This window comes from Natator depressus, chromosome 6 (genome assembly GCF_965152275.1).
Source record: "Natator depressus isolate rNatDep1 chromosome 6, rNatDep2.hap1, whole genome shotgun sequence".
Taxonomy (NCBI): Eukaryota; Metazoa; Chordata; order Testudines; family Cheloniidae; genus Natator; species Natator depressus.
In genome coordinates this window covers 10364296-10383680 of record NC_134239.1, presented here as the reverse complement: position 1 = coordinate 10383680, position 19385 = coordinate 10364296, and the positions used below count along the sequence as shown (strand labels likewise).

General features: G+C 45.8%; 3 protein-coding genes across 6 annotated transcripts in view; 1 reads left to right on the top strand and 2 right to left on the bottom strand.

The window, feature by feature from the left end:
- The window catches only part of LOC141988596 (E3 ubiquitin-protein ligase rnf213-alpha-like), a 181164-nt gene that overhangs the window by 3320 nt on the left and 158459 nt on the right, over positions 1-19385 (top strand). The window contains exons 2-5 of the mRNA XM_074954446.1: positions 12993-13112; positions 15308-15450; positions 16731-16815; positions 19179-19315. Of these exons, the coding sequence (XP_074810547.1) occupies positions 13007-13112; positions 15308-15450; positions 16731-16815; positions 19179-19315 (471 nt within the window). The 5' untranslated portion in view covers positions 12993-13006. The remainder of the gene's footprint in view (positions 1-12992; positions 13113-15307; positions 15451-16730; positions 16816-19178; positions 19316-19385) is intronic.
- The window catches only part of LOC141988558 (uncharacterized), a 53959-nt gene that overhangs the window by 9941 nt on the left and 24633 nt on the right, over positions 1-19385 (bottom strand). The window lies entirely within an intron of this gene.
- The window catches only part of TBRG1 (transforming growth factor beta regulator 1), a 39029-nt gene that overhangs the window by 14469 nt on the left and 5175 nt on the right, over positions 1-19385 (bottom strand). The gene's annotated exons all lie outside the window — the stretch shown is intronic.

The following is a 19385-nucleotide window of genomic DNA, read 5'->3' as shown; positions in this document are numbered from 1 at the left end:
GTTTTGCTGAACAAATCATGCCAGCAGAAAATCACGAGATTGACTTAAAATCATGAATTTTTTTAAAAAAAAAATACTTTGGGATTGTGTTTATTTGCATGCTGGTGATGGAATCTTTGGGATGCAGGTTTTCAAGCTTTTCTTTGCAACCATGAAGGGTAAAAATTTTCTTTTTTCTTTAATGAAAGCTGAGAAATTTGTCCAGCAGAATCACAGAACTCTGGGTGCTTTAAGAAAAATGCCAAATACTGCGAGAATCACAATTTAGTTTATCCAAGAGAAGACTAAGAGGTCATTTCATCATAGCTGACATAGACAGCTCTGTTAAGATCCAGCAGACAAAAGCAGAAGGCGAGACAATGGCTGGGAGAAGATGCGAGACAAATTCAGACTAGTAAGGTTCAAGATGTTAACAGGAGGGGAATGAACCATTGAAACATTTGCTGTGAACAGAGTGATTTTCTGAATAAATATGGAGTCTGTCAGCAAGACTGGGTGTCTTTTTAAAACATGCTATAGGTCAAACAGAAACTGTTGGACTGGATGCAGAAATTAGTGGATGAGAATCTCTGGCCTGGGTTATGCAGGAAGCTGTGTCGGATGGGCACAATGCCAGAAAAGGGGCGTCAATACTAAGCGATGCCTACATACTGGATTTGGATCTGTTTTGTATGTTATACATTGGAAGGAGAATTGCAAATTGGTTGATTTATTCAGGGCTCTTTCTTAGTCACTCACCCATATCAGAGGAACAGGTAAGGTTTTAAAATGTATCCACTCTCTTCAAATGGATGAAACTTGCTTCATTCATCTTTCACTTGGGAGAAGTTGCCAGCTATTGCAATTTGATCATAAATCTCACAATAGCTGGTGTTTTTATTAAAACCCCAAGTCTGGGAGTCATGGAGGTAAAGCACTGGACTGGGTTCTAGCCCAGACTCTGCCATTGGCTTCCTGGGTGACCTTGGGCAAGTCACTTCCCTGCCCCGTGCCTCAGTTTCCCTATCTGTAAAATGGGGATAATTATACTTTCTTCCTTTGTAAAGTGCTTTGAGATCTACTGATGAAATGTGCTCTAGCAGAGCTACATATTATTATTAGCTTTTTCTTTTTTTATAAATAAATTTCTAGCCCTCATGGCTATGGTGAAAAGTTTGAGGGCATCTGAAAGCTTTAAAACCCAACAGGCAATTAGAAAGAAACCAAAATTCATTATTATGTTTAAAACAGCTCATGATTAATCTCAGGTTTTTTTAACACTAGGGAGTTGGTAGTAAAGTGAATTTCCAGAGTGAAGTGAATTTCTAATCCACCAAGCTGAGCCTGGTTCTGTTACTTGATTGATCAGAAAAATGTGCCCTGGGTTAAAGAACGCAGCTGCCTTCACAACTACTCCCTTCCCTGATCTCCCTAAGTAGGGCTGATTCTCATGACTTTCAGAGAGCGCTAACAGTTGTACTTCAGAAAACTCAGATGTCTGCTCACAAGAAGCACTCACCCCAATTAGCCACCACACACCCCACCCCATGGCACAAGAAACCCACATTAAAGGAGTAACAGAAGACCAGCTAGGTTATCATATTGTTCATAAAAACCAGCAGAAGATGGAGAAAGACTGGTATGAACTCAGATTGTTCCGGGGAAAGGAGCCATGAGAAGAGGTTTACATTTTTAACAGTGAGGATAATTAGTCAACAGAACAATTTATAAGGATCGTGGTGAATTCTCCATCACTGACAATTTTCAAATCAGGACTGGATGTTTTTTCTAAAAGTGATCTCTAGGAACGATTCTGGGGAAGTTCTCTGACCAGTGTCACAAATGGTCCCTTCTGGTCTTGGACTCTAAGGCAGCTTGGGTTGGCAGGGTGGTGAGATGAAAGGTTCTAGAAATGGGAGGAAATGTTTCAGAGTTATAATCAGTCCCAGATTCATTTTGATTGGATAGTGTTCCTGGGATGAGGCTGCCACCCCTTTCTGGATGTGGGCTGGAAGGAGCAAGCTTTAGCATTGTGGCTACTTCCCTATCTCCACCCTCACCGTGGGACCTACCCTGAGACCATTGGGCCTTCATTGTCCTGACCCTGAAAGGTGCCCTGACCAGACCAGGCCAGAGAGTAGGAACATGACATTGCCACCTCCACTGGCTCCCACTAAATCCTGACCAACACTTGAGTTGTGAGGGTGTTTCACCTTGCACCCTCTCTTCACTTCCCTTTCTGCCTTCTGTGTAGTAAGAATCTGGATGAGTCACCAAGAAAAACTTCACAAAGCGGTGAGCCTGACCAGATAAGAAGCTGAACACAACGCCTTAAAGAGCCTGGTAACAGAATCTCTCCTATCAGAGTGGCTCAGAGCACAATGCTGGGCTTGTTTTTTTCCAGCCGCAAGGCTACAAGTGTGAGCACCAGAGACAGGAAACTGCATTTTCTACATTTTGACCTTTCTCTCAGAACAAGCTGGTCTTGTTTTGTATGAAAGGGAACAGGGTTAGACTCCAGCAGCGACAACCATCGCTCCAGATTATTGAAACTGACACTTTTCTCCCCAAAAGGACCATACCTTTAATACCATCAAATGCTGTGAAGTAAGGGTTCCCCCAAGAGAAAACCCTTCTGTAAGAGAAAGGGGGTAAGGGATATTATTACAACGAAAGCCTTACTCACTGCTTTACATTTCAAACGCTTTAGCGTCATTCTTATGTGTGTTTAATAAGAGCTTACCTTTTGGGAGGGTTTTTGGTGGAGGCAGTTGCCCTGGTAGTCACCAGCAATAACTTGACAGGAAACTGCAGACCACACCCAAAGTGTAACATTACACCAGTAAACAGAGGGTTTACAGCACAGATAACAACAACCCTGCTGAACTTAAAAGGTTTGCCAGTCTAAAACCCGCTTAATGCAGATGCAGTTTACAGTGGCAGAATACTTTTGCTGGTATAGCTTATGCCAGTTTCATAGATTCATAGATATTAAGGTCAGAAGGGACCATTATGATCATCGAGTCTGACCTCCTGCACAATGCCGGCCACAGAATCTCACCCACCCACTTAGTTCCCCAAGTGAAATAAGCTATAACAGTTAAAGTTTACGTCACTATAACTGCATCCACAGTATGGAATTTTCTAGCACAGAAATGTCGCAAAAATCACCTTCAATCAACATTATTATACCAGCAAAAATTTCTAGTGTAGGCTCCTAATTCACTTAGGGGACATCTACAGCGCAGTCAGAGGAGTGACCGCAGCTCAAGAGGACATAAGTACATAAGCATGGCCAATTTCTCAAACTTAATTGCACCGCGATACGCTTCTGACAACAACAATTACTACACAACCCCAGCAGGGGGGATCTAAGCCTGAGCCCTGCTGCCCCCAAAGGCGGGGCCAAAGCCTGAACTCTGCCACTTCAGGTGAGGAGGCCAAACCCGAAGCCCAAGGGCTTTGGCCCCAGCAGGGGGCCTGTAACCTGAGTCCTGCCACCCAGGGCTGAAGTCCTAAGGCTTCAGCTTTGGCCCTGAGCAATGGGGCTTGGGCTCTGGCTCCAGGCGGTGGGGCTCAGGCTTCGGCTTGAGTCCCGGGCCCCAGCAAGTCTAATGCCAACCCTGGTGACCCCAATGAAATGGGGTTGTGACCCACTTTGGGTTCCCAATTCACAGTGTGAGAACCGCTGGGCTAGTAGAAGCCAAATACCTCAGGTACATCATAGGGAGGGGCATAGTGAAACCCCAGCTGAACAAGTTAGAGGTAATACAAAGTTGGCCTCAACTGCTCAGGAAGAAACTGGTCAGAATACTTCTGGGGATAGTGGGATATTAGAGCACTTTATTCCCCACTTCGGCACCAGGGCATACCCTTTGACAGATCTGATAAAGACCAGAGGCCCAGGCATGGTAAAATGGACTGGTGCAGCAGAATAAGGGTTTGCACATCTGACAGCCATCTGCAGTAAACCCAGCGCTAGAAGCTCCAAATGTTGAGAAGGAGTTCAGCCTATAAATGGATACCTCTGAAGTAGGGTGGGGAGCCATACTTTCTCAACTGGAAGGAGAGGAAGAACACCCCATCTTGTACCTCAGAAAACACCTACCCAGAGAAGAAAGGTACACCGTAGTGGAGAAGGAGTGCCTTGTGGTAAAATGGGCCATGGAAACCCCCTGGTATTATCTGCTCGGACAGAGGTTTACCCTTGTTATTGCCCATATGCCCCTTAAGTGGATGCACCAGAACAAAGAAAAAAAATGCAAGAGTAACAAGATAGTTCCTGTTGCTACAACCCTTTTACTGCAAAGTGCTGCACAGGGCAGGAGTCAGGCCCAGCAATGCTGGGAGGATAAACTGTTTCTCACAGAGCCCAACCTCATAGTATTGTGGGGGGAGGAGGTGCAGATAGGTGACAGATTCAGAGCTGGTGAAGGGAGGTCTACCAGTCCTAGAATGGTGAAGGCCCTTTTCCCTATGAACTGAAAAGAGGTTACCTCGGGCTAATCAGAGACTCCTAAGTCCAATTAAGGGGCCCTGGTGACCGCTAAAACCCCCCTCTTCCAACGAGAGAAGGAGGAAGAGGGATGCGAAGTGACGGCTGCAAGGTTTGGGGAAGTAGAGAGAAAGGTCCTCTGCAAAGAGCTGTTCTCCTCTCTCAGTAAACACTGAGTTGACAGGGGAGGGGCTGGCGACAAAAAGCCAGCACCTCCCACCCCTGCAGCTGCCCACGTCCCTGACGCTGGTGGTGCTCTCGCTGCTCTACACACCATCAAGAGCGGAATCTCCATAGACGGGGCCAGCATCTCTCCAGAGACCACCCAGAGGGTCACCAGCGCCTCGCCGGATGCCTGCCCAGCCTCAGAAACCACCCAGAGGGACCCCAGGACCTTGCCGGATGCCCGCCCAGCCGGACCTCTCGACCCCACCCGCCCACACCAGGATAAACCGGCCAGCGATACGGCTGATGCTGCTGGAACCCCCCTGCTGCAAGGCAACGAGGACACCGTCTACCCGCAGTACCTCCTCGCTGCAGACGTGCTCATCTGCCCCATCTGCTCTCCGCCCCGAAGCTTCCACCTCCTCGGTGGCGTCACCAGGCACCTGAAGAGATGCCACAGCAAGTGGGTCGCCTTCAGCTATGCCCTCTGCAGCCTGCCCTTCGAGACGCAGAAGCAACGCAAGACGCACCAAGTCGCCTGCAGGAAACGCCTCAAGGGAACAACACAGTCTCCTGCCCCGGCTCCCAGCCCTCCTGCTGCGCGCCGGCCCGCTGCTCCTGAGTCTCAACCAAGAAAAGTGACCTTGCAAGCTGCTGTCAAGAAGCCTGCCCCCTTCGCCAAGCCAGCGCAACGGGATGCTGTGATCGAGAAGGTACCTGCTGCCTCAGGGAACACCACCCAGGTCCTCGCCAGCAGGAGGCCCGTCTCACCCTCTCATGTCGCCAAGCAAATCTCCATACTGAGACGACTCAGTGCTACCTTGCCCCCTGCCCAGCACGTCCCCATCCCCAGAAGGATCAGCGCCCCACAGCGCATAGCTGCTCGAGATCCTGTCGCCGGAAGAACCAGCGCCACCCTTGGACCGCCCTGCAAACTCCAACCGCCGGAGGAGCCAGAGCCACACCTCAGACCACCCTACGAGCTCCAGCAGCCAGAGGAGCCAGAGCCAAGCCCCAGATCATCCTACAAACTCCAGACGTTGCTGGAGGAACCAGCCCCGCAGCCACAGCAAAGCACCGGGCCTTCATCGCCAGACGGCCCAGCACGGCCCCCGAGTCCATTCTGCGGGACACTGCCTACGGGAGATCTCACTCTCCAGCAGCAACCGCCCAGACAGCAGCCACTCCTAGAAGGATCAGCGGTGTCCCAGCAACCCCTGAGCCAGACTGTGTCTCTTCGACCACTAGCAACGCCAGCATCCCGCCAGAGGTCCCGCCCCAGCGCCCAACCGAAGGGAATCCTGACCCACAAGATAGACGGCAGGCCGACCCCGCAGGCTTTGAGCCTGCACCAGACGAGGTCAAGGACCATGAGGGCCAGCAGCCGATGGTGAGGGCTGCCACTCTGTGGCAGACTGCCTGGACCGAGGAGCTACAAGCGGCAGCTTCCTTTGACGACTTCGACCTCCTCGTAGACAGACTCACCCAAGAACTGTCTGCGGAAACTGCTCCCAGGAGAAGTTCGAACCAGGAGAATGCCCCGCCTGCCCACAGAAAGCCTGCTCCTTACCACAACACCACCACCAGGGGAGCCAGAAGTAGAGATGCCAGCCACCGCTACGATCCAGCAGCGGCTTCAAGGATCCAAAAGCTGGGCAAACCGCTCCAAGGCCATGAGGGAGATCCTTGACGGGCCCTCGCCCTACTGCACGATCCCATCTGAGCGTCTCTACAGCTACGTCAAGGATGTATTCGACCGCATAGCCCGGAATGACGCGCAGCGCCCAGAGTGTCTCCGCCCCCTGCCCCGTGTCGACGAAGCAGGTGAAAACTGACTATGTGCCCAAGGAAGCAATGGCCAGACTCTCAAAAACAAAAAACACAGCTCCTGGGAAAGACAGCATCCCCTACAGCCTCCTGAAAAAGCGAGATCCCGGCTGCCTGGTCCTCGCCACACCCTCAACCAGTGCAAGCGATTCTGCCGGACTCCCAGCTCCTGGAAGAAGGCCATGACAGTCCTGGTGTACAGGAAGGGAGAGCGGGATGACCCCAGCAACTGGAGGCCCATCTCCCTCTGCTCCACGATGTACAAGCTCTATGCCAGCTGCCTGGTGTCGAGGATCGGTGTGAGTGGTCGGTGAGTGGGGGAGCCATCAGCTCCATCCAGAAAGGCTTCATGTCCTGCGAGAGCTGCTATGAACATAACTTTGTCCTCCAAACCACCATCGAAACGGCCAGAAGGGCGCGGAGGCAGTGCATGGTAGTGTGGTTCGACCTGGCTAACGCCTTTGGGTCCATGCCCCACCACCACATCTTTGCCACGCTCCAGGAGTTCGGGATGCCAGAGAACTTCCTTTGTGTGATCCGAGAGGTGTACGAGGGAGGCAGCACCACCATTCGCTTGGTCGAAGGGGAGACCGCCGAGATCCCGATCCGGAGCAGAGTTAAACAGGGCTGTCCTCTCAGCCCCATCATCTTTAACCTTGCCATGGAGCCATTGCTGTGAGCGATCTCCAATGGCACAGATGGCTTCAACCTCCACGGTGAGAGGGTGAGCGTCCTGGCTTACGCGGATGACCTGGTCCTGACCGCGGACAACCCAGAGAACCCTCCAACGTATGCTAGATGCCACCAGTCGAGCTGCCGACTAGATGGAGCTCCGCTTCAATGCAAAGAAGTGCGCAACCCTCCACATCGACGGCAGCAAAAGGGACTCGATGCAGGCGACAGGGTTCCGGATCCAGGGCGAGCCCATCATCCCCCTGGCAGAGGGGCAGGTGTACTAGCACCTTGGCACGCCAACAGGTTTCCGTGTCCGGCAGACACCATCCAGGAGGTCTTGCAGGATGCCGCCAAGATTGATGCTTCCCTGCTAGCACCGTGGCAGAAGATAAACGCCCTGAACACCTTCCTGATCCCCCATATCTTGTTCGTCCTAAGGGGATCCGCCGTGGCAAAGATACCCCTTAACAAGGCAGACAAGATCGTCCAGCAGCAGGTGAAGAAGTGGCTGTTCCTTACCCAGAGAGCCAGCAACGAGCTGGTCTACATCGCCCACAGGCATGGCGGTGCCAGTATCCCCTGTATGGGTGACCTGTGTGACATCGTGGTGATCACCTCCGCCTTCCGCCTGCTGACGTGTCCCGACGCCATGGTAAGGAACATCGCGGCAAACGCCCTTCATGACACAACAAAGAAGCGGATCGGCAGAGCCCCCTCCAACCAAGACACCGCCAGCTTCCTGGGCGGTTCCCTGGATGGCGAATTCGGAGGGGACTGTGGTCCCGCACTCGCAATGCCACGGGCTGCCTGGGGAAGCGCATCGGCTGCCGCTGGGAGTGGTGCGAGGAGCGCCAGGAGCTGGGAGTCCTGGTGCCGCAGATCAGGTCCGACGACAACACCATCGTCACACCGAGCGCCAGGGGAATGCTGGAGAGGACCCTGAAGGCGGCCATCCACTCACTGTACATGAAAACTCTGAAGTGTAAACCGGACCAGGGTAAAGCCTTCGAACTGACCAGCAAGTGGGACGCCAGCAACCACTTCCTCGCCAGGGGCCGCTTCACCCATTTGGCTGACTGGCGGTTCATCCACCGTGCCCGGCTCAACTGCGTCCCGCTCAACGGAGCCGTCTGCCACGGGAACCGAGACGAGCGTTGCAGGAAGTGCGGCTCCTCCAACGAGATCCTGCCCCACATCCTGTGCAGCGGCAAGCCCCACTCCAGAGCCTGGCAGCTGCGCCACACCGCCATCCAGAACCGCCTGGTGAAAGCCATTGCACCGCGCCTGGGGGAGATCGCCGTGAACTGCGCCATCCCCGGTACCGACAGCCCGCTGCGACCCGACGTGGTTGTCACCGACAAGGCCCAGAAAAAGATCATCCTCGTCGATGTCATGGTCTCCTCTGAGAACAGGACCCCGGCTTTCCGCAAAGCCTGAGCTCATAAGCTGGAAAAATACACCCCTCTGGCTGACACCCTGAGAGCGAAGGGCTACGAGGTGCAGCTGGATGCCCTGATCGTCGGAGCCCTGGGCGCTTGGGACCCCGCAACAAGTGTGTGCTGCGGACCTGTGGGATCGGTCGACGCTACGCACGGCTCATGCGACGCCTCATGGTCTCAGACACCATCCGATGGTCCAGGGACAACTACATCGAACACATCACCGGCCACTGACAGTACCAGGAGGTGTGAGCCGGTACGACCTTGTGCATCCACTATGGGAAAGGGACTGAGAGACTTTTTCCATTGGACCATATGAACTGGAACCATAAACTCACTGAACATTAAATCCCACCAAATGAGGGTAAATCCATCCTCATCATCGTATCCACTCATTATACTCCACACCTGAACATAGCCATTATATGAACAACATACCCCCATATCTCAATGTCTGTACTTTGACCTGTTAGACTTTTACCCCCAATCGGAGAGATTTCAGATTATGTATTCCTTACACCACCCGTTCCTAAACCGAATTTTGCACCTCTTGATAATCTGTACCTTATTCCCTGATAACCAGAAACTTCTATGCTTAAACTCTGTACCATTTTCTTTTTACTTCAACATCATCTTAATAAAATTATTAGGCCTTGTCTCCACTTTACAGTGCTGAAACTTTCTCGCTTAGGGGTGTAAAAAAACTGACATGGGTCTACCCTGAGGCTTGCCTCGTAAACATCGTAAATATACCAAAGTTAAGAATTAAAAAGCTCTGGAGTAGGTTGGATTTACTCCCTGCTGTACTCCAGTACCTCCCTGCTGCCAGAAGGAGAAACGCTGAGGCTGACATGGGGAAAGAGTTGCCTGGCCACCGTACATTGATTTAGTTTAATACTATAGTAGGTCTGATATGAAACCGGTAGGAAAGTGACACAAAGCTCAGTAACAGCCCCTGGTAAGAGAGGCTGGAATAGAGCTGGGTGAATATTTAATTTTTGGTTTGCTGGCCATCCCCAACACACACCTTCAGGTCAACTTGAAATAAAAAAAAAAACCACAAAATTTTCAGTAAACCAAAAAGTAAAATAAATAATTCCGTTTGCATTGAATGAAACTTTGTTTAACCTAAACCCAAATGTTTCATTTCAGCTCTGAGTTTTTATAAACATTTTTATCTTTCTAAAAATAAAATGTCATTAAGTTTTATAACAAAAAGCTGCTTTATATAAAAAAAGTGGAACCATTTCATTTTGAACATATTGAAACAAATCATTTTCGTTTTTCTTTTTTTTTTTTTTACCAACTGAAACAATTCAACACAAATCTGCAAAATTTTCGGTGGTCCTGAATCTGCTTTTTTTCAGTGGAAAAATCTTTCTGTGCAAACATTTTTTCACAAATGTAGTCAGGAAGTGAGATGAAATTCCACCCTGCTTCGCTAAGGCTGGACAGTAACAGATCTAAAGGACAGGTTTCAGAGTAGCAGCCGTGTTAGTCTGTATTCGCAAAAAGAAAAGGAGTACTTGTGGCAGCTTAAGCTTTCGTGAGCATCCAATGCATCCGATGAAGTGAGCTGTAGCTCACGAAAGCTTATGCTCAAATAAATTGGTTAGTCTCTAAGGTGCCACAAGATCTAAAGGACACTTTTTTGAACGGTTGGTGACACTGACTACCCTGTTTCTTAGGATTTCCAGTTTTATTGGTTACACTGTAACCAAACTGACTTCAGCAGCCTGAGCTACAGTTTCATCTTGAAGGCAGAAGTAACTGAAAACCCTGCATATGGGCCTATTGCTGTTGCAGACTACAAATGTTACTGAATTACTTTCACTTTCAAAATGAATAGTTACATAGCTCTTACAAGAAATAGAAAGAGAACAAAGAAATCACGTGTTTTGGGAAGCCAATTCAAATACAGTACATATAGGCAGACATGAAACAGATGTATTTCCTGGTGAAGATAACATGCACCAGCAGGCATCTTTATGGCCAGGGAGTCTGCTACAAGGTAGGGTAAATGCGTGTTAAGACTTTTTAAACTGCTAAATCCTGCATGATTTCCTCAGTTGGTTTGTGATGGGACTGATGCCTGAGGAGAGACCGCAGGATTTCCCTGTGCTTCTGAAATTTATAACAAACCTTTAAATTAAGGGCAAACAAATAGACGGATCTTTCCTCTATATGAGCCGTATTACGTTGAAATTAGAATGACATTTCCTGCTCTTGGTGAGATGGCATTGTTGACTAAAATGGATGATTGACCATTTATAGAAAGTTCTCTTATAAATTCTGATTCACAGGGATTATGGTATAAATTCTGATATATGCCTTTAACATAGATGTGCCTCCTTATTTACATCCTTTAAAAACTGGGATAATGACATTAACTTCTCCAGAGTCACCCTAGATTTATAATACTGGTGTCACTGAGATCACAATTTACCCTGACCCCATGGCAGTCCGTGGCTGACTCCAGTTTGACTCCAGGGATCAGAGATCAGAATCTGGCTCCAATCCCCCTGCAGTCCGTGGATGACTCAGGATTTATCCCGAGGTTACTGAGAGCAGAATCAGATCTAATAGCTGTACTAATATCACATCGCTGTGATGTGTTGTGTGCAGTTTGGGGCGAACCTCCCTGCCCTTCGCCTTGTGCCATCATTAACACCAGTGCAAAATGAGGATAGAGCGCTGGACTGGGGCCCAGGAGTTTGATTTAAGGCTATTTACCTGGTATATTTTGATATGTGAGACTGACAATTTGTGTTTAAATGGTGATAAAGCTTTAACTTTTTGAATAACAACATCTGCGTCATTAAATAATTATTGTCTGACCCCCACTTTGCTGATCCCTGACCACTTCCCACAAATGTGAAAACTTAAATAGATAAAAATCTTTAAAAATTGCTTAAAAACATAATTTTGCACATGCATTTTCAGTGCAAACTTAAATAAATAAAAAGAATAAATGTGTAAAAATAAACATCAGTATTATCTGTCAGAATTATATACAAAAAATTCTGCCAAACCGAATGATAAACATATACAGATACATTATATGTCAGCACCACCTGTTCTGTGTCACAGATAGACTTGCTAGGTATACTAATCAGAAATGCCAACCAAGGATGGGGCCCCATGGTGCTAGGTGCTGCACTGACACAGATAGTGGGTGGTATATGAAATTATATGATTTCCTTTAGCTGACTATAAGTTTACTCCTGCTACTCAGTGATCCAATCAGTGTTAGGTACAAAACCACATAGAAAAGAGTGCGAACAAGTAAAGGTTTTTTTAAAAAAAAAGCAAGGCAGGAGACCAGAAAGATAAAGGAACAGGAGGGGAGGGAAAAGAGGGGTTGGGGTGGGGAAAGGAGAATAACATCTCTGTTCCCATCTGCTAGGGGTTAATAATGTCGACAAATTCAATGCAATGTTGAGCTTGAAAATTGTGTAATTGTGTGTATTGCCAGACCAGGGCCTATGTCCATTGTGCATAATGCATTAGGAGTATTAACTGCATGAAAAAGAAAGTAAAATATTAGCAGCTGATAGTCCCACCTTATAGCCCATCTTCCACTGTCTTTTTCACGGGGAGAACAGTTTTGCGTTTAGTGGAAATTATTACTTGCTTGTCTACTGCACATGATTTATCAGTGTCACCCAATTCCATTTGTCTTGATGCTGCTGATTATATTTGACAAATATCATTTTTTGCTAAAGCTGTTGTGTTGGTAGAAGGATGAAAGAGAAGGGAGAGAGAGAATGCATTTTTGGTTTTACTTCTTCATTTTATGCCCTTAATCGTGCAAGCTGAGCTGAATTTGTTAGGTTTGTTTTCACATATGATACTTTTGACACAGCTCTGTCACTTCCAGGGATCTTCACATGAACAGCTTCTTCCTGGATAGCTTATGCCTTGAAATTCAAATCTTAAAATGAAAAGCTGGGATCAATTGTTGAGAGGATTAAGGCCGATGAAATCAGAGATTCAGAATTAATTACAATGTTAAAAAACCCCCTACCTACATCACTCTACTTCTCTTACCTGAAAAGTAAGGGGGAGGCACTAGGTTTTTAGGTTTGTAACTGATACCATGTTGGCTGCTCTCATAATTTTATTGTTTTGTGATATTTGGTGCTTTTTTAAAATCCTCAGCTCCTGGAGTCAGGTAGTTATGTAAGACTCTAAGCTTTCCTTTCAAAACAAAGCCAGATTCTATCTCTCGTCACTGGGGAGAAAAACTACAAAACATGATCCCCAAAAGGCTCAAAAACCAGGAGGCAAAGGAAAAAAGACCCTGACATATTATTTTTTAAAAGCCTCATGATTTTTAAAGCCAATCTCATGATCTTTAGGTGTCTGTCTCATGAATCCCTGCTGATACAGCTCTTTGGTTAACTTTCTAGGATAAGCCATAAAAATGAAATGTGCAGAATGCGACGGCAAATGTCTGGAAGGAGGAACACTCTGTCCGGAATGTCAGCAGCCTCTGAAGGGCACAAATGGGTCGCAGCGTCTGACAGAAGGTAACGTAAAGCGTTACATGTGTTACTGGTGGGTTGAACATTCCTTGTCAGCCACTCATTTGATTTATAGAATGGGGAGTTCTTCCACCAGGAAACCTGGGAAAGTCCAAATACGTATTGAATAAAAAGACCCCCCCCCCAGCCTTGTTATGTTGTAAAATCTCATTATTTTCTCTCTTTAAAAAAAAATTCACTCCTTTTCAGTTTAAAAGAAGTGTGAAAAGTCTTCCCCTCCAAAAACATTTCTCATGCTTTTCAGTTATTTCCCAAGCTGGAAAGAAAAGAAAAGAAAAGAAAAGAAAAGAAAAGAAAATAAAAGAAGTGGATTCCTTCTCCACACACTGCCTCTCACTCTTAAAACTTTCCGCTTCCTGTGAAAGTAAAAGGGAGGGAAAACGCCAGAAGATCCCCAAATCAATTTTTTTCAGTTTCCAAAATCTCAAATAACATACCATTTTGATGCTGAAATTAAATAAACTGTCAATTCAAAATGAAAAAAAAATATTGTGACATTTTCTGCAAGAAAATTGAAAATTTTCATTTTCTTGTGAAAAATTTCATTTTTGATGAAACATTTCCACCTAATTTTTTTTGATCCATTCTAATCTTAAGTCTTTTACAAATAGATTCACAGGATTTGATTTTCCGGTGTAGAGAGAAATCCAAAGATCTTCACCTCCACAGCGCAGGCTTGTACCATTAAGCTGAAGGAGCAACTCTGTTAGCTGGAAACAACAGTAGACTTTTATCCTCTGTCAGCTAGATTTTCAAAGACATGGATGTTAGGTGCCTACCTGCAATTTGCACCTATGAAAACCTCCCCTTAAGTGGTTAAGGCACTAAAAAGGGACATGACATGCATAGCTGTCTGGTTTATACTTCTGAGCACCGTAGCTAGGCCAACCTAATCCCTGGTGTAGATGCAGCTAGGATGATGGAAGAATGCTTCTGCTGAGCTACCATTGCTCAGAGAGGTGGTTTATCTACAGGCATGGGAAAACCCCTTCTGTCTCTGCAGGCTGCCTGTATACTATGGGGTTATGCCAGCATCCCAACAGCACCGTCACTATCCTGCTATAGTCCCCGTCGTATAGGCAAATCCTTAAGCCAGCCAGTTTTTTATTCTTGTGTGATGGCCACTTTCTGGGATGATACTCTGGGGATTGAACCAGGGACCTCCAGCACTAACAGCACAAGCTGCTACAGTTTGAGCTAAAAAGACAGCTCTCTCGTTGCAACTGTGGGCTGTGGCAACTCGCACTCCCTGTGGATTGGCACATGAAAGGGGGACTTGTAGTCCACTCAGCAGCGGGTTATACTTGTGCCTTGTGTTTTCATTCACACTTGTGCCAATGCTACCACCAGGGAAAGCAAGTGCACAATGCTGATCTTCCTTACTTTGCAAGGCGTGGACAGTTAGCCCTGCAGATTGGTTATCTGTAGCATACAGTAGGGAAAGTTGTTTTGTAGCAGGATTGCTGTCACTGGCTGATGGAATGCATGCCACAGTGCGGGGTTGGGGGGATATTTCTTTAGCTGTCCAATTTTAATATTAACATATTCACTGTTTTTTTTAGAGCAGTTCGATTTGATAGAATTATCAAGTTAAGACTCTGATGCAAAGCTGAGCCCCCAAGTGTGTTGTGATCTTATTTCTTTCTTTTGGACTTGCTGTGTTGTCGATGCTTTATACCAAGAGCTGTTCATATCATATTTTCCAAAACCTCATTAAAAATAGTTAGAAAATGTTAAAAGAAACCACTGCAAAAAGATTCCTACATGTTTGAACATCTTCCAGAACATCTGCTACACACATTAAGTGATATAGGGGCCCCACTGTGCCGGTGCTACACAGACACACAGTGACTGAGATCACGGCCCCGTCTTGCTGGGTGCTGCACAGGTTCACGTCCACCGAGATCGGGGCCCTGGCAGGCTGCACCAACAAACAGTGATTGAGATTTGGGTCCCGTTGTGCTGGGTGCTGCACAGATACATACAAAGACACTGGCCACACTGTGAAGAGTTAATATACTGACAGCTGTATATTTCCCCATTTTACTCATCAGTGGGGTAAAACAGGGGAAAGACTTTTCCTGTGCTGGAGACTCTAAGATGGTCATTTAAATGAACACTGGGGATTTGCCCTCACACTCAGTGATCAGATGCTGTTTTTCTGTTTTTGACTTTTTTAGTACCAGGAGCTAAATCTTTAGAGCTAGATACAAATGAACCAAACCCTCTGAGTTCAGGACTGTCAGAAGACGCCCCTGCCGCTGAACAGGATCCAGGACCTGGACTCCAGCCACCAGCCGATTCTGCGGAAGCAGCCATTGAGGTGGGGCGTTCATTTCCTTAGGATCAGTGGGAACTGAGCTTAGTTTTATGGCTGCTCAGAAATTTTCCAGTGATTTTTTTTTTGTATGAAAATGCTGATTTATTGAAACTGAAATTCCTTGCGGAAACATTTCAGTTTCAATGGACTTTCACCAAAACACAGGCCTGGTTTCCTACCAGCTGACCTGGCGGGGTGTTCAGGGGCCTGGCATTTCAGGATCTATGGGTTCCGTGGAGTGTGGCAGCCCTGGAAGCTGCTCTCAGGTCTTCTAGGCTTGTCACTCTGCACGGGGGACTTTCTGGGCAGTTCCTGACTGTGGGGGATTCCTGGGGCTGGGTGCCCCTCAAAGCATCAACAGCAGCCTAAGGAGTCCATTGTAGGTGGGCAGCTGCTCCATGTTTTGTTTTAAAAAAGTCAAACTGAAAACTGTTGATTTTCCTGGAACAAATTAATTTTTTTCCCATGGGAAATTTTGAAATTTCTAGGCTGTCCTCACTAGAAACAATTTCAATTTTCTAACCATCTCTAATATTTAGACACCTCATAAAGGCCTGATCCAAAGTCTTAGTGAAATCGTGGGGAGTCTTTCCACTGACTTCCATGACCTTTGGATCAGGCCCTAAATGGTCTACTTTTCAGAAGCATTGGGCACCCAGCAGCTCCCAGTGTAGTAAGCGGGATCTGCTGGCTTATGCTGTTGGAAATCTTTCCAAACTTTTTTTCTTTTTGTTGAAAAATGTGGATTTTTAACTAAACCAAACTTTCCAGAAAAGTGTCCACTTTCATCAAAATCTTTTGATTTTTGGCCATTTGGGTCAAAAATTATTTAGTTTTTAATAGTTATTGACCAATTTTTTTTAGTTTTTTGGCAATTTGGGGCCAAAATTCTTACAGATTTTGGCCAAAATTGTTTGTGTTTTTGGAGGTGTTGGGCTGAGAATGTTTTGGGGCTTAGCAGGGTTTTGACAAATAGCTGTTTTTTCCTGTGAAAACCCCTCCCATTTTCCAGCTCAGCACATCTGAAAATGAGTCCACTTTTTTAATTGCCTAAATATGGAAGTAGGAGCCTAACATTAGCCTCCTGTTTTTGAAAATGTTAGCCACAATAACCCAGCAGCTCTTAACCTGCTCAGTTAACCTGTTTCTGCCGTCGGTTAGCAGAGGAGTTGTTCATGCAGGTACCCTCATGCCTGTCAAAGGGCTGCATTTGGCCTAAATCAAGCCTCTGCTACGTTTGAAGAATCACCCCATTCATGCTTTGATGACCTTCCTTTTCCAAGGAACGCAAGGTTGGAGCTACAGACCGAGCCACTGGAGAAGCAGAGACAGAGGAGCAGAAAGAGGGGAAAATCCCGGATAGTAGCGGTAACCATTTCATTTCCCCGTGTGATTTTTTTTTTAGAGCTGGGTGAAAATTTTAGACAGAAGAGTTTCCATGCAGTTTTGTCCAAAATGAAACATCTCATTTAGAAAATGTCATAATGATTTGTTTTGATAACGTTGCTTTGATTCACTTTGTTTTGACTTTTATATTAAATATTGAATTTAGTATCACACGTATGATACTTAATAAAATGTATATATGCTATTAAATGTTTAATAGAATGTAAAAGTCAAAATAAAATGAATCAAAATGACACCGTTGAAATAATACATTTCAATGTTCCTGAAAATAAAAATTTTGAAATTTTCATATTTTAAGAAATTTCATCATTTCAGCTTTTCATTCCAATTCAGAACATTTTTTTGAAATATCACAGTTTCCCCCAGAATAGAAATTCCCTTTCCTGAGCAGCTGTGGTAATTCTATTTACAAGCTTTTCATTTAAAAAGATAAATGGAATCCAAAAATCTGCCCCTTCCACCGGTAAAGCCTAAAACTAAGTCTACACTACAGAAGTGAAAGCGCTGCTGTGGGAACGCTCCTACGGCAGCGCCTTGGTGTGCAAGCGTGGTCGCTCCTGGTAACCCCCCTCCATGAGGGGAATAGCTCCGAGCGCTGGGAGTGCGGCTCCCCGTGCTCGGAGCCTGTCCACGCTAGCACTTTAAAGTGCTCAAACTTGATGGGCTCGGGGGGTGTGTGTGTGATTTTTCACACCCCTGAGCCAGCAAGTTAGAGAGTTTTAACTTGCCAGTGTAGACGTGGCCTAAGCTGATGTGAACCATTACCGCCTGGGAGCAAGCGAAGATGTGTGCACAATCTCACAGAGACACAGCTAGTGCCTTAATTGGACAGCCAGAAGACTGGGGTCTAGTAGCTGGGATGGGATCACTGCAGTGTGGTCTCTGGTGGACTTAGACATGGTGCGGCTCAGGCCAGCACGGCTGGGGCAGCTGGGGCCAGCATGGCTGGGGTGTCTTGGGACAGCCAGGGCAGCTCAGGCCAGCTTGGGGGTCAGGCCTGCTGTTGCAGGCCAGAGCAGCTCAAGGGTCAGGCCCGCTGGTGCAGAGTGGCTGGTGGGGGTCGGGGTGGCTGGGGCCTCAGGCAGATGGGGTGAGGCTGGCGGCCTAGCCCCCCTGAATGGAGGGTTCAGCCACTGCCCGTGGCTGTGAGTTTTGCTCATCAGAATATCAGCGAGGGTTTTTTTCTGGGAAAAATTTAGAGGAAAATATATTTTTTTAAAACATTTTGTTGAAAACTTAAAAATAAACAAAAAATTTCAGTTTTCAGCAGCCAGAAACTGAAAAGTTTTCAGTTTTGCAACACAAAATTTTTTAATAGACACATTCTGCAAAAATGTTTAAGATAAAGACAAAATTTTCCCTTGAAAAAGCATTTTGATTAATAATTTCTGACCAGCTCTAACTGAAATAATTTTTTAAAGTAGATATTTTTCAATTTTTACCAAAATTAGCTAAAGAAAGGGGCCAGGGATGGGGCTGGACTAAATGGGAGGCTGATAACTGAGGGGGAAAACTGGGTTTTTTTAGGACTGTCAAGCAATTACAAAAATTAATCACGATTAATCATGTGATTAAAAAAGTATTCACGATTAATCATGTGATTAATCGTACTATTAAACAATAATGGAATGCCATTTTAAATATTTGTGGATGTTTTCTACATTTTCAAATATATTGATTTCAATTACAACACAGAATACAAAGTGAACAGTGCTCACTTTATTTTTATTACAAATATTTGCATTGTAAAAATGATAAAATAATAGTATTTTTCAGTTCACCTCAAACAAGTATTGTAATGCAATCTCTTTATCATGAAATTGCAACTTACAAATGTAGAATTATGTACAAAAATAACTGCATTCAAAAATTAAACAATGTAAAACTTTAGAGCCTGCAAGTCCACTCAGTCCTACTTCTTGTTCAGCCAATTGCTCAGACAAACAAGTTTGTTTACATTTACAGGAGATAATGCTGCCTGCTTCTTGTTTACAATGTCACCTGAAAGTGAGAACAGGTGTTCCTATGGCACTGTTGTAGCCAGCATCACAAGATATTTACATACCAGATGCACTCCAAGATCCAAAGTGAGCACTGTACACTTTGTGTTCTGTGTTGTAATTGAAATCAATATATTTGAAAATGTAGAAAAACACCCCAAAATATGTAATACATTTCAGTTGGTATTCTATTGTTTAACAGTGTGATTGAAACTGCGATTTTTTAAAAAAAAATTAATCACGTGAGTTAACTGTGATTAATCAACAGCCCTGTTTATTATTCTTAATATTAGCGTTGTTTTTATTAACATTTGCTTTAACCAGGATCTGGAAGTTTAGAACCAGAAATAAATGAAGGAAATGAAGAAAATGAAGGAAAACCTGAGAGTCCAGGACTTTTGAAAGATGACCTGTTTGGACAGGAATCAGGACCTGGATCCCAGCTTCAGGCAAAAACAGAGGTAGGAGTTATTTCCAGATTTATGTTTTAAATCAGTTACTCCAAGATATAGGAGGTAAATTACAGCTGTG